The following is a 13448-nucleotide window of genomic DNA, read 5'->3' as shown; positions in this document are numbered from 1 at the left end:
ATTTATCGGGTAAGATTTTAGTTCACCAAAAAAGTATCATATGCAACATTTCACCCGATAAACGCTAATAATGGTAGGAATCATCGTTCTTACTTACTGAATAAGACTATCGGTTCTTGTATTTACTTTTACTTGTTAAAATTTTTGATTCTTACCATATACATTTCATAAACTATAATTACCCTTTTTTTTTAATTCTTGGGTACCAACTTGTTGGACAATCTATGCCAAATAGATATTGACCGTAACAATTGGGGTCAGACTTGATAAGGGCAATCCCGTAAATGAGCCGGTTAAAGTCTATGTTGACTTTGACTTGTCAATATTCCATATTTTCAAAATACGTTTATTTAAAAATAGTAATTTATTTATGAAAAAATTAAATTGGTCGGGTTTGCAAAATTTAGTTTTTCATGGCGATCCCAATATTTAATTAATTAAAAATAAATAATTATAAAAGTGAAGGAATTTCAGAAAATATAAAATAAAATAATCAAATCAAATCAAATCAGAAAAAACACACTGCGTCTTCTTCTTCTTCTTCATCTGTCTTCTGCAATCCACAAAGCACGGATTTTTCATCACTGTTGCTGCTTTTCACGTGGGTGCATGATGGTATTTCCACCGACAGATTGAAACCCAGGTAAGAGTTTCTCGAAAAATTCATGGGTTTTGATTTGTATGTAACGGGTCGGACCTGGATTTGCTCAAGGTGTTTTGAATCAATCGATGGGTTGTTGTTGAAACTTGAGCTCTGATTTTGGTTATTTGCTGATTAGCGTTGGAATTTTCAACTTGTTTTTAGGATTGGAAATGAGTGGTGTGTGTTAATCTTCCATATGGATACTGTATCGCTAGGTTTCGTATGAATCTTAACAATGACGACCAAGTGTTTGATTTAATGCTCAAATGGTTGTTTATAGATTTGGGATTTTGTGATTAGATTGAGTATTATCGTCTAGATTGAGCTTACGTTGCTTTCCTTTGTGTGTTTATTAGATTCCATTTTTGTTGTATATGCTTTGTCTGACCGTGAAAGTGGAATTCTCGACTGTTTTTATCGATTCAAGTGCATAATTAGCATCAAAATCGTTATTCAAAATGAATAAAAACTGAACTAGTGTTCTTGATGTTCTGTTCAACAGCTCTAGATTAAAAGGAATCTGATTGAATCAGCCGTTGGTTCGTATCTCAACTTCTTGTGAAACCAAATTGGTTTATGGGGTTTACAAATTCTTGAAGAAAAATTATGTGAATGAGAGCAAAGATGATGAGATTTAAAGAAATGAAACATTTTCACTTCGAAAAACGATGGGCGTTCCCCGTAGCTATAGCATCGATCATATCAGTTTTCCTCTTCGCGATTTGTTTCAATTTGGGGACCGTTTCTTCGTTATACAGATTCAATTCATTCTTCCCGATGTTCAATTCTCATTCTGGCATAAATAGAACGATCACCCATGAAGAAAAGATTCAATCTCCGCCTCCCCCGGCTCTTCCAACTGTTCCTCGATTTGCTTATTTGGTTTCCGGATCAAAAGGGGATTTGAATAAGCTATGGAGGACTCTTAGAGCATTATATCATCCATGGAACTATTATGTTGTTCATCTTGATCTTGAATCACCGCCCGAAGAGAGGATGGAGCTTGCTTTAAGAATCGAAAAAGATCCCATTTTTGCGATGGTTGGGAATGTTTATATGATCTCAAAAGCTAACATCGTTACGTACAGAGGACCCACAATGGTGTCCAACACTCTTCACGCTTGCGCCATTCTTCTCAAGCGGAATAAAGATTGGGATTGGTTTATAAACCTCAGTGCCTCGGATTATCCTCTTGTGACTCAAGATGGTATGCATTTCTTTCTTAAGATCGAGATTCTTTTATTTGATTCATTAAGTCCACATTAGTACCAAATTTTCTTGAACTTAATTGCAGATCTTCTGTTCACGTTTCGTGATGTGAAGCGGGACCTGAATTTCATCGAACACACGAGCCATTTGGGCTGGAAAGAGTAAGGGTATTTTGTTTAGCAGCTTAATAAGCTTAACGAGACTCTCAACATATTCGGTCAGCTATACATAACTGTTTAGTAGTGACTTAATGATATAGATAATGACTTATTCAGTAAACTTCTAGCAGTGAGCTTTATGCAGAAAGCCAAGTTTTTTTTTTTTCCAAATGGGCCCCTCCCAATTAGAAAAACGCTCCTTCCATCTATGGAAAAACCATCCCAAACAAAAACCTCCTCAATTTATACAGACAAATTAAGCCACACAGACAACTTTATCTAGACATGACTTAATGGAAAACCAACCAAACAACCTCTTAAGCACCGTCTCATTCCACACACACACTTATGTTAGGTGCAAGCCGCATCTTAAAACTGTATCTAATTGTGTATGCAGGAACAAAAGGGCAATGCCATTGATGGTTGACCCTGGACTATATCAGAACAAAAAATCAGATATCTTTTGGGTGCAACCGAGAAGGGCTCTGCCGACATCCTTTAAATTGTTTACTGGTATGCATTACGGCATTTAATCAAGATTTTATGCGCTCATTGAATAGCTCACGAACACAGTTACACAGATCATGCTAAAACAGTTTCAAGAATTGAAATTGATAGCAACTACTGATTTCTTTGATTAAGCAAACAATGTTACCTGAAAAGCTAGCTCTTGTTGGTTGATAAACTAGTCATGTTTTGGTATTTACATTTAGGTTTTTACAGTGAACAAATATTCAATTTTTGCAGGGTCGGCATGGATGATTCTATCACGATCATTTGTCGAATATTGCATATGGGGTTGGGATAATCTTCCAAGAACTCTGCTCATGTACTACACAAATTTCGTCTCCTCTCCAGAAGGTTACTTCCAAACCGTTATATGCAATTCGCCTGAATTCGTTCCTACAGTCGTGAACCACGATATGCATTATATCGCTTGGGACAACCCTCCGAAACAGCATCCTCATGTCCTGAACTTATACGACACAAAAAACATGGTAACAAGCGGTGCGGCATTTGCCCGTAAGTTTAGGCAAGACGCTCGTGTTTTGGATCAAATCGACCACGAGTTACTCCACCGTCAAAATGGGAGCTTCACCCCAGGTGGGTGGTGCAAGGGTGACCCTTCTTGTAGCAAGATTGGGAAACCCGCAAGGCTAAAACCAGGCCCAGGTGCTCAAAGGCTTCGCCGGCTTATCGGCAAGTTACTTCAACCACCTAAGTTTAACGATAGTCAATGTCGATAGGTATGAAGTAGAACCGAAAATTAGTGTATATTTCAATATATGCTATATAGCATTTTTGCTTGTGGATGAAAGGGTGAAACTTGATTACATATAGCTAGTTCAACCTGCAATCTGCATGCTGAACAGTGATCATATTGTATCGAAAGCACAATGCTTTTTTGTTGTTTATGTTCGATTTCGGTTTCGGTTAGTGTTAGTACTATACGACCTTTTTGCTTGTAGTTTCCTTTTTCTGGAAACCGTGGTGTCTGAACCAGCTTGTGTACACCTCGACTAATCTAATGAGACCTTGAAGTCATAAAATCCCTAGTGACCCTCGGGATATTCGAATTGGCGCTATGGGGAGGAGCATAAAGACCTAGTCTTTATTTGACAACCCTTTTGCTTGTAGTTTTTTTTTTTGTGACAGTGGGTATCTGGACCAGCTTGTGCATACCTCGACTAATTCCACAAGGCTCTGAAAATAAGAAAATCCCTAGCGAGCCTTCATGGGACTGAACTAGCAACCAATAGGGAGGAGCCCAAAGACCTTTGCCAATCTTTTTGCTTGTATTTTTCTTTTTCTGGTAATTAGGGGTGTTTGGACCAACTTGCGCACACATTGATTAATCTCAAAAGATCCTGAAAATAAGAAAATCCCTAAGGGAGTGTTTGGTACACTGCACATGACAGAATAAAACATGGATCCTTGATCCATGTTTGGCAGGAATTTATGTGGAAGTGACAGTAATAGAGTGGAACAAGCATGTTTCACTCCTACCCCAATGAAACATGGTGGAACAAACTCATATTTTATCAATATAACTTCAAAATAAAACTTAATTATCATATAAAACATCAAATGTCCTATTTCTACATTTTATTCATTCTTTAAATTTTATTTATTGTATTTTATGTTTTTTAAACTTTCATTTTACTGTTATCAAAATATTGTTTTTATACAATTTCTATATTTTTATTATTTATATAATTTATTATATATTAGTGATAAAAAATAATGTATAAAGGGGATAAAACAAAAATTGGAGACTACATAAAATTTTATTTTGATGTCATTTTTTATTGTTTTGATGAAAACGTTCTAATAATGTATTTCGTTGTAAAAAACAATTATTTTATTATAATTTAATAAATTACATAAATTAATCAAAATGTATAGACAATTCATTAGGGGTAAATTGGTCATTTTACTTGTTCTGTTCAGTTCTGTCCTACCAAATGCTAATCAGTTGTTTTATTATGTTCTGTCATATCTTGTCCGGATACTAAACGCACCCTAATGAGCCATGAGAATATTGAACTCGCGACCTATGGAGAGGAGCACGAAGAGCTAGTCTTTATTTGCTAACCTTTTTGCTCGTAGTTTTTTTGGCAACTACGAGTGTCCGGACCAACTTGTGCATACCTCGACTAATCCCATAAGGTCCTGAAAAAAAGAAAAGCCCTAGTGGGTCCTAAGGAGACTGAACTGGTGACCTATGGGGAGGGTCACCAAGACCTAGTCTTTATTTGCAAGTTGAGCTGATTCTACCCTATGCTTTGACTTTCACTATGGGATTGACCAAGGGTGTACCTGGGTTGGGCGGTTTTTGACATTTTTGCACCCCAACCTAATTATGGGGGTTTGGAAAATCTCAACCCAAACCAATTAGGGGGGTTGGAATTCATAAAGTTGGCAAATGAAATATGATAAATAATATTAAAAAATATACCCAACAAAGTCATTAGTTATTACAATCATCCAAAAATATATCTAAATCCTCAAGTCTTGGAATCAAATTTCAAAAGTTTAAATGATAGCATCCGATTCAAATCCTCAATCAAGTACGAACGTCTTGGACCTTCCCGACTCCGATGTTGCATTCTCCTTGAATTTGTCTAGCTGAAAACGAGTGAAAGAAATCATACCTGTAGCAAGCAGAAAACAATTTACTCACAGGCTCACATCAACCACATTCCCGTAGCAAGTAAGCAAACACAATCTCATAGACCGTAGCAAGCAGAAAAGGATTCGGGAACTCAAGAAGCAAAATTGGGGACGAGAACGAGAGCAGTCCGGTTGGCAGCAAGCGAACAACCAAGTCCAGTTGGCAGCAAGCCAACAACCACAGTTCGGTCGACATTCGGTAGCCACGATTTGCATATTTGGGGACGCTAGACGAGTAGACGAGTAGAAAACGTGAAGTCGAGAATTGAATCAGTGAATTAATTTGAGTATTGGTCCTATTGGACTTAAGCTAGACAATAGTTGGATAAAGTTCAGGCTATAAATTGGACAAGTGATACATTTATTTAATTTTTGGGTTGTATATTAGACTAAAAAAATATACATATTTTTGGGCTGTAAATTATAATTTTGTAAATAACAAACACACATATATACACACACATAATTTTATAAAAATAATATATATCAGCTGTGGGTTGGCTGTTTGAGTTGGGTTGAGTTATGCTAACCCAATTCCAACCCTCCTAATTAGTGGTTTGGCATTTTGACGGGTTGGATCTAATTGGGTTGTTAGCGAGTTGGGTTGGACAGGTTTCACGGATTGACGGTTTTTTTAAGGGTAGATTCGGAAGGTATACCCTTAAAAAAAAACACATGCTCCTCTTCATTCATTATACCAAGAAAACAGACAAAATCACAGTAATAATATGGTTAAATATTGTATGATATTTATATTGCTCAAATGTATGTGAAACTGCAAAAATGTCGATATACATGAATAGATTTCACCTTTCTCTTCTGAGTTTTATGCACAAATGACCTGCATACCCCTAATCCCAAAATTTCTTTACTGAAATGCCCCTGTTCTACCCAACCTTTTTAGGCTTCTTGCTTTGGTCCTTCAAAGATCCCAAAACTAGACCATCTCCAAGATCTTGATATTTCCCATAGAATTTGCAGCAATCAAGGTGTTGGATTGATTACGCCAACAGACGGATGAGATGAATTGCTCGGTGTCGTCCACTTCATTTCCGGATATTGGATCTGTGGTGCTGAATCTATAAGACAAAGCAGGCATAGGGAAAGCTTTGTGGTAGATGACAACCTGTTTAGAAACAGAAAAAAAGGAAAGCATATGATGAACATTCAAGGAGATGAAAAGCTTCTTTCCAAGTATGTTGGTTGTTTCGAAACACCAACACAAACCGGGTAAGTGCTGAATGATTAAGGGGGCGTTTGGTCGGTTGGTTCTATTAAGTCATGTACAAATAAACTTGTCTGTATAGATTGTGAATGTTTTTGTTTGGGAGAGTTGTTTCATAGAACAGGGAGAGAATGGCTTGGAAAAAGATTGGTTTTCCTCCTTAGAAGCTTACTGGATAAGCCACTTTCTATATTATTAAGCCACTACCCACTACCAAACAGTCATACATAGTTGATTGAATAAGCTATTGGTCCTATTAAGCTCATTAAGCTGCTAACAAACAGGCCCGGAGTATGGACAAAGCTGTCTGTATGGATTGATCTGTATGTATAGACTGGGAAGGTATTTGTTTGAAGGGAGTTGTTTCATAGAAGAAAGGAGCATGCATTTTTTAAAAGGGAGGGGCAGGTTTGGAAAAATATTGGCTTCCTGCATGAAGTTTTCCCATAGAAGCTTACTGAATAATCCACTTTCTATATCATCAAGTCACTACCAAATAGTCATGTATAGCTGACCCAATGAGTTGTGAGTTTCATTAAGCTGCTAACAAACAGGCCCTAAGAGTGCGATCTAGGTAAGCACCGACTGCAAATGGTTGTTTACCAAGTTTCAGGGTAAGCACTGACCAAGTCAGAAAACAATCCCTTTACTGGGTCGGCATATTTGTGGGTCAGAGTGTGTTGGTAAACAACATCCCTTCTTACTGGGTAAGCACCTCTTACACGGTAAGAGGTGGTCAGCAGGTAGCAAACAGCCTCTTAAAGTGTCGAGTACAACAATTCTGTAGACCGAGAAGATTATCTGGGAATTACCTCATTTGTTTCTGAACCAGTAGCGATATAGCCCTCGGATACCGATAACCCGACAAAATTCTACAAAAAAGCACAAGAATTTTCATCACTTATAGGTTCAGATTAGTAAAAGAACCAAAATCTTGGGTTCATAAAACGGAAAAAAGAACAGATACCTTCACATTTACATGGCCGGTTAAGGTCTGAATCGGACAGTCAAGAACACGAGACGTGCAGTCTGACAAATCCCAAAGCTTCATCGTGTTATCCGTTGACGATGATACAAGAGTTGTTGAATCTAGAAACTTGATGTAGCTTACGGTTTTATTGTGCCCGACCAATGTGCAAAGCGGTATGCTTAAATTGCGTAGATCATAGTAATACACTCGATGATCTGCTGAACCGAATGCAAGAAAATTTCCGGGATCAGAAGGGAACTGAACACAACAGACGTTGGCCTTTGTTCTAATGGTACCGATACTCGCTCCCTGCATTAGGAATAAGAAAAACGACTTATTATGTCCAAATTATAGATCCGATCACTCCAACAAAGTCGGCTTTATAAGGCGTCAAATACTTCTAAGGAGCTGTTTGGTTGGTTTTCCATTTAAATTCTGTATAGATAAAGTTGTCTATGTGCATTAATAATTTAATATATCAGTATAAAGTGGGAAAGTTTTTGTTTGGGAGGGTTTTTTATTAGATGGAAGAAGCAGCTTGGAAAATACTTGGATTTCTGCATAAACCTCCACCTATAAGCTTATTGAATAAGTTTGTTTCTATATCATTAAGCCATTATCAAACAGTCATGCATAGCTGACCAAATAAGTTGCAAGTCTCATTAAGCTGCTAACAAATAGGCCGTAAATGTCTTAATAGATTTCAAGTTCACAGGACGCTTTTGGACGGTCTAACAAGTTTTTTAGAAATAAAGTGTCGTATTAGCTTTTTTGTACGACATTTTTGAGAAGCGTCCTACGAACACATCTTTTTATAGGATAATGTTTTTTTCTTCAAAAAATGTCATATAAAAGGATTAATATGACACTTTATTTCAAAAGTATCCTAAAACGTCCCATCAACTTATTGTACGATTGTTTGGTCCTATAAACTTAAGTCATATAAAACAATCAATTAGAATATTTAGATGTATTTGACGTCCTATAAAGCCAATTTTTTTTTTTTTGTAGTGGATACTTTTAGTTTGAACTAGAATTGCCTGATTGACGTTCCAGAGCTTAACGGAACCATCGTCACTGCCACTGGCCAGCAAAGTCGGATCGGCCGAGAAGTCCACAGACCACACACGTCGCTCGTGCTCCCTCATTTCAGCAGATACTTGGTTTTGTGTAACATCCCACACCTGAAATTCTTCTAATGAACAAACCAATGCATACTAGATATTCGTAAGTTAAGAAAGTAGACGATGCGGAGGGTTATTTAGCTAAATGACCTCCCGATAACTGGTTTTCAAATCCATAGCCTTCTGACAGGTTTCTAGGCATTCTTGTGTACAAAAGTATAAAACTGGCATTCTTGACATTCTCAAATTTGTCAGGAGATCATGAACCCGACAACTATTTTTCAAATCCATAACCTTCTGACAAGTTTCTAGCCGTTCTTGTGTATGAAACTGGCATTCTTCTATTAAACAGTGATATTCTCGAACTTGTCGGTAGATCATGAACCCGACAACTGGTTTTCAAATCCATGACCTTCTGACAGGTTTCTAGGCATTCATATGTACGAAACTGACGTTCTCCTGTCAAGCAGTGACATTCTCAAATTTGTCAGAAGATCATGGACCCAACATTCCGACAGGTTTCTAGGCATTCTTGAACTGACATTGTTCTGTTAGGCAGTGACATTCTGAAACTTGTCAGAAGATCATTGAATTTTTTTTTAAAACCCGACAAAAGGTAATTTTACCAAAAGACCCCTTGTGCCAGATTACCTGCACTACACCTTCAAAATTACTAGAAGCAATCTGGCTCTTGATATAGCCATTCCAACAAATACTGCTTAGCTTTGATCTAGTCGGGATTTCGACGATCGGGAAATGGAAGTCTTGATTCTCGTTCAATATCGAATCGTATTCAAAAACTTTAATTTTCTTGTTTACACCCGCTGTTGCGAAAAACTCCCCATCGCGATCGAAACCCAACGAGCATATAAGATTCGACGAATTCAAAAGATCTCCTTGTTTCAAATCTGCTTTCACTTTCAATTTACTAAAGGACATGTATTTGGATAGTCCCTCCAAGAATGGATTTATCCACCCAATTTGCCCTTCCGACGGAGAATTAGTTTCCAAACTTACGGACCCTTTTCCGTCACCATTTACTGCTCGATTTCTAGCCAACGGTTTGCCGATCGATTTCGAGGTCTTGTGCCTGGTCAAAAAGTAAGCCGATTCTAGTTTCTTGAAGTTTTTCATCAATCTAGAACTAACCGGGACATTTTCTTGATTTTCTTGATCATCAGATTCGTCAGCATTATGGACCTGCGCTAGCGTTCTGATTCGTTTTCTGGACCCCGAGCTTGCAGAATCGTTGTTTTGAGAAAGATCCGTAGCATGAAGACGGTTTTTTCTAATAGATGTTTGCAATTTCGTAACTTCCTTCAAATCGGAAGTTAGAAATGAAACATCCCGTTTCAAGAAATCCGCAGCTTCCTGCCTTCGTTTTTGCAGAACTAATAGAAATTCCAGCAACATATCCTGCTCAACGATCTTTTCTTCGAGTTCGATCACGGCTTCTCGTTCTTCTAGATTTTGTCTAGGTCCTTTAAGAAGCTCACTTTCTAACACTTCGCTGATAGAACGTAAAAAGAAGTAGGCATAAGATCATGGGAATAGATAACGGAAACCGACCCAACTGGAGAGCTGAATGGAATCAACGCTCATTACAACAAAATCGGCTTTACAGGACACCAGAAATGTCTCAATGTCCTAATAGACTGCTTTATTAAGACTTAAGTTTATATAACCAAATATTTGTGCGTTCTATGTAAAGATGTTAGAACAAATTCGGGTATCCGAACAATTTTTTTATAGGACAAGTGTATGAGCACATATTTTTATAGGACACTGGCTTTTATAAGACAGGTTTTTTCAAATAATGTTGTATAAAAAAACTAATAGAACGTTTTTATTTCAAAATTGTCCTAAAAAACTTGTTAGAACGTCTAAAAATATCTTACCAACTTATTGTAAACACATGTACATATGACGAAGGGTCGACCTATGAAGGCCCCAACGGGTCCCATGCACCTGTATAAAAGATGCACACGCTGAACTTCAAGGGGTGTTCCAAGATATTAGAAAATACAAGGAACATCAACCAAAAAACCGAAAAGTCTCTTGAAATAAACCGAATCTAAAAACGTCCCTCGAAATCAACCAAAAACCTTCAAAAATTCCTCGAAATCAATAAAATAAAAAAAAAAGCTTAAAAAATCCCTCCGACGGTGGAATTCGACTAAAAAACCATCGGGTAACTTTGTGAATCTTTGATCCACCTTAAAGGTGGATCCGCTCGGCAGAAATCCTGGGTCCGCTGTTGCATATGACGCATAATTGTTTGATCCCGAAAACTTAAGTCCTATAAATCAGTATATTATGACATTTAGACTTTTTTTACATCTTATAAATCAGTCTATTATGACATTTAGACATTTTTGGCGTCATATAAATCGATCTGCTATGACATTTTGACATTTTTGGCGTCATATAAATCGGTCTGCTATGACATTTTGACATCTTTGACGTCCTATAACACAGTCTATTATGACATTTAGACATTTTTGACATCCTATAAAGCAGTCTATTATCCTATAAAGCCCATTCTCTCCTAGAAAGCGTTGCAAGGGGAAATACTCACTCGATCTTCGGTCTGCTGGCGGGATCAGGATGCAATAGCCGCATAGAAAAGAAGGCTTCTTTCGGCCACTTCAAATGTAACTGAGGCGGAAAGACACGATGTCGGAGGTTCGACATAGTTGCGTTCTTTTCCGGTGATGAACTACAAGGGCAATATAACTGTTCATGGAAATAAACCCAAGTGGGTTATAGAAGACGATAACCCAATCTTCAGATAGTTCTCTGATTCAAGATTCGGAACAAGAAAGCGGAAATTAAGCGAAAAAAAGAGAACCATATGAAGCTGAAACCAAAACTAGACATATATATATATAGACGGAGGTTAAGGAGAAAACCGAGAAACACCCAGATAACCATTCATCTGGACATTATGCACATGTGCATACAAGTATTGAAGTTGTTTCTTGGTTTTTACATGCACATGCATACCAGACAAATTGCTTAGAAATTACTTGTATGCACATGTGCATACCAGAAGAATTTTCCCTGGTGTTCCTTAATTTTTCATTTTTTTACGGTTTTCCTTAAACCTGACCCTATATATATAAGTGTGTATAGAGATATACAAACCTCGAAAAGAAGAACCCCTAATCGATAAACATCCGAAGCACAAGAACTTGGACCACCCGCAGCCTCTTCTGGACTTGTATACCACTTTGTTTCCATTTCTAGAATCGGTTTCATCGGAAATCGGTGCTTCTGTTCTTCGGTTTCTTTAACTTGGTCGGAATCTAATCCAGACCAAGTGTTTTCTAGTTGGGAATTGCAGGTTTCTAGAGCGTTTTCCGGTTTCGAATTCGATTTCTGGCTGCAACTTGTTACATCCACGAAACAATCCGAACCAGAATCCGAATCCGAACCCGACACAGATTCTATAAACGAAACATCATTAAATGAAGACATAACAAAGCACGACGGTCGAACAGTATGAACGATAATCCCTTCGGAATGCGCTAAGCTTACGATCTTTACGATCTGCATAAAGATATGCAAGCATTCGAGCGGATCAACAGTTCGATTTTCGCTATCTAACCACTGTCTCAAGCTAACATCTTTGACCTCTAACGGGTCAAAATCTTTTTCTAGTTTGGTAGCATGATTCCGATCAAACTCGCCGGAAAAAATGGTGGTGGTGGCCGGAATTGATCTAGGGTTTCTATTACTAGGTCTCTGCCAACCATTTTCCGACGAGTTATCCATTAAAATGGATCAAAATCCTCTCAATTCTACAACATGAAATCACTCCAATCAACGCCATCTTTAATCAGAACAGCATTTTATGAACCCTAATCCAATTCTCAGCATCTGAATCAAAAAACCCACAAAAAAAATCATCAAGAAATGATCCTGGTTTTGGAAACCCATATGAGAAAAACATAGAAAGAAGTGTCTGTAATACCAGAAATCGCCATTAATGGAGCTTGAGATCTTGTTCTGTAAACAAGAACCATAGAAATCAAATCTTTAATTGGAAAGAAGGTGAATCTTGAGATTGGGTAATCATGATTTGGTGCCACAGTGGAAGAAATAGAAAATAGAAATGGAATCTTCCTCCCAGATAACCGCCGTCGTCTACTTGTTTATAAATCAACATGTTTATGATCTGAATATAATATTAGATATATAATATGTATATATATATATATGTGTGTGTGTGTGTGTAAATGAACTAGAAAAAGACCAGAATTGATGATGATGACGATGATGATAGGAGATTTTTTTGAAGCCCTAAACTGACCCATCGATTTGTAACCCACTCTTTTGGTTTCTACCTTTTGTTTTACGTTGATGACGTGGCACGTTCATGTCCTCGGCTTTATATGATCAAATACGATAAGAGGACAACACGACTCCTGCCCCTTCGTACTATTTGCTGCTGTATTACCAAACCAAACCTAACATCGATGATTTCGATAAACGATTGTTTGACAGTTGTTGAATGATTTGCCGTAGAATAATTAAATGGTTAGAATGTTGTAAGCGCCTTTTTTTATATAGTTTAAATGAAATATGGTTTTTTGGTAACTGTTTATAATGAATTAGGGTGTTTAATGGTTTAGATATAACCATTAAAAGTTATATTTTTTTTGTCAAACAAGATTCATCTCTTAACGATTCAGATATTGTCCCTTAATAAAACTATTAGATTGGACTACACTGGAGCGGGATTGAATGGGCGAGATTGGTCTGAGCAAAATGAGACTAAACTCACGGTCAGACCTATTATGTCCCAAGCGAGGTCTCATGCACTCGTTAAACTTATTTTTGTAAGTAGACCATTTTTGTAATACCGAACTACCTCAGCGGTGGAACTAAACCCCACATGTATAGAACTCATACCGAACTACCTCAGCGGTGGGACTAAACC

General features: G+C 37.4%; 2 protein-coding genes across 3 annotated transcripts; one reads left to right on the top strand and one right to left on the bottom strand.

Moving 5' to 3' along the window:
• The first annotated feature begins 464 nt into the window (after window positions 1–464).
• LOC112516620 (beta-glucuronosyltransferase GlcAT14A-like) lies at window positions 465–3441 on the top strand. Of its 2 annotated transcripts, none has more exons than XM_025123769.1 (5): window positions 465–643; window positions 1146–1850; window positions 1938–2013; window positions 2408–2523; window positions 2758–3441. In XM_025123769.1, the coding sequence occupies exons 2-5, from the start codon at window positions 1256–1258 to the stop codon at window positions 3255–3257; spliced, it is 1287 nt and encodes a 428-aa protein (XP_024979537.1). In that variant the 5' UTR covers window positions 465–643; window positions 1146–1255; the 3' UTR covers window positions 3258–3441. The 2 variants fall into 2 exon arrangements, with proteins under 2 accessions (XP_024979537.1, XP_024979538.1); XM_025123770.1 differs by having other exon boundaries at window positions 530–643; window positions 1402–1850.
• A 2473-nt stretch (window positions 3442–5914) lies between these two features.
• Window positions 5915–12705, bottom strand: LOC112517000 (protein SPA1-RELATED 4-like). The gene is made up of 8 exons (XM_025124283.1): window positions 12480–12705; window positions 11651–12385; window positions 11082–11239; window positions 9155–10013; window positions 8420–8563; window positions 7377–7688; window positions 7222–7281; window positions 5915–6310 (listed from the first exon to the last, which is right to left on the bottom strand). The coding sequence occupies exons 2-8, from the start codon at window positions 12278–12280 to the stop codon at window positions 6122–6124; spliced, it is 2352 nt and encodes a 783-aa protein (XP_024980051.1). The 5' UTR covers window positions 12281–12385; window positions 12480–12705; the 3' UTR covers window positions 5915–6121.
• Window positions 12706–13448: the final 743 nt, after the last annotated feature.

Source organism: Cynara cardunculus, assembly GCF_001531365.2.
Source record: "Cynara cardunculus var. scolymus isolate 2C chromosome LG 8, CcrdV1, whole genome shotgun sequence".
Taxonomy (NCBI): domain Eukaryota; kingdom Viridiplantae; phylum Streptophyta; class Magnoliopsida; order Asterales; family Asteraceae; genus Cynara; species Cynara cardunculus.
The sequence above is the reverse complement of the archived record's forward strand: the minus strand, read 5'-3'. Positions and strand labels throughout refer to the sequence as shown.

Excerpts from the sequence above, each read along its gene's own strand:
- LOC112516620 (XM_025123769.1), top strand. The coding sequence starts at position 1,256 with ATGAGAGCAAAGATGATGAGATTTAAAGAAATGAAACATTTTCACTTC. Across the intron at positions 1,851-1,937 it reads TCCTCTTGTGACTCAAGATG|ATCTTCTGTTCACGTTTCGT; the intron begins GTATGCATTTCT and ends ACTTAATTGCAG. Across the intron at positions 2,014-2,407 it reads AGCCATTTGGGCTGGAAAGA|GAACAAAAGGGCAATGCCAT; the intron begins GTAAGGGTATTT and ends TTGTGTATGCAG.
- LOC112517000 (XM_025124283.1), bottom strand. The coding sequence starts at position 12,280 with ATGGATAACTCGTCGGAAAATGGTTGGCAGAGACCTAGTAATAGAAAC. Across the intron at positions 10,014-11,081 it reads GCCAGCAGACCGAAGATCGA|CGAAGTGTTAGAAAGTGAGC; the intron begins GTGAGTATTTCC and ends ACGTTCTATCAG. Across the intron at positions 7,282-7,376 it reads CCGGCCATGTAAATGTGAAG|AATTTTGTCGGGTTATCGGT; the intron begins GTATCTGTTCTT and ends GCTTTTTTGTAG.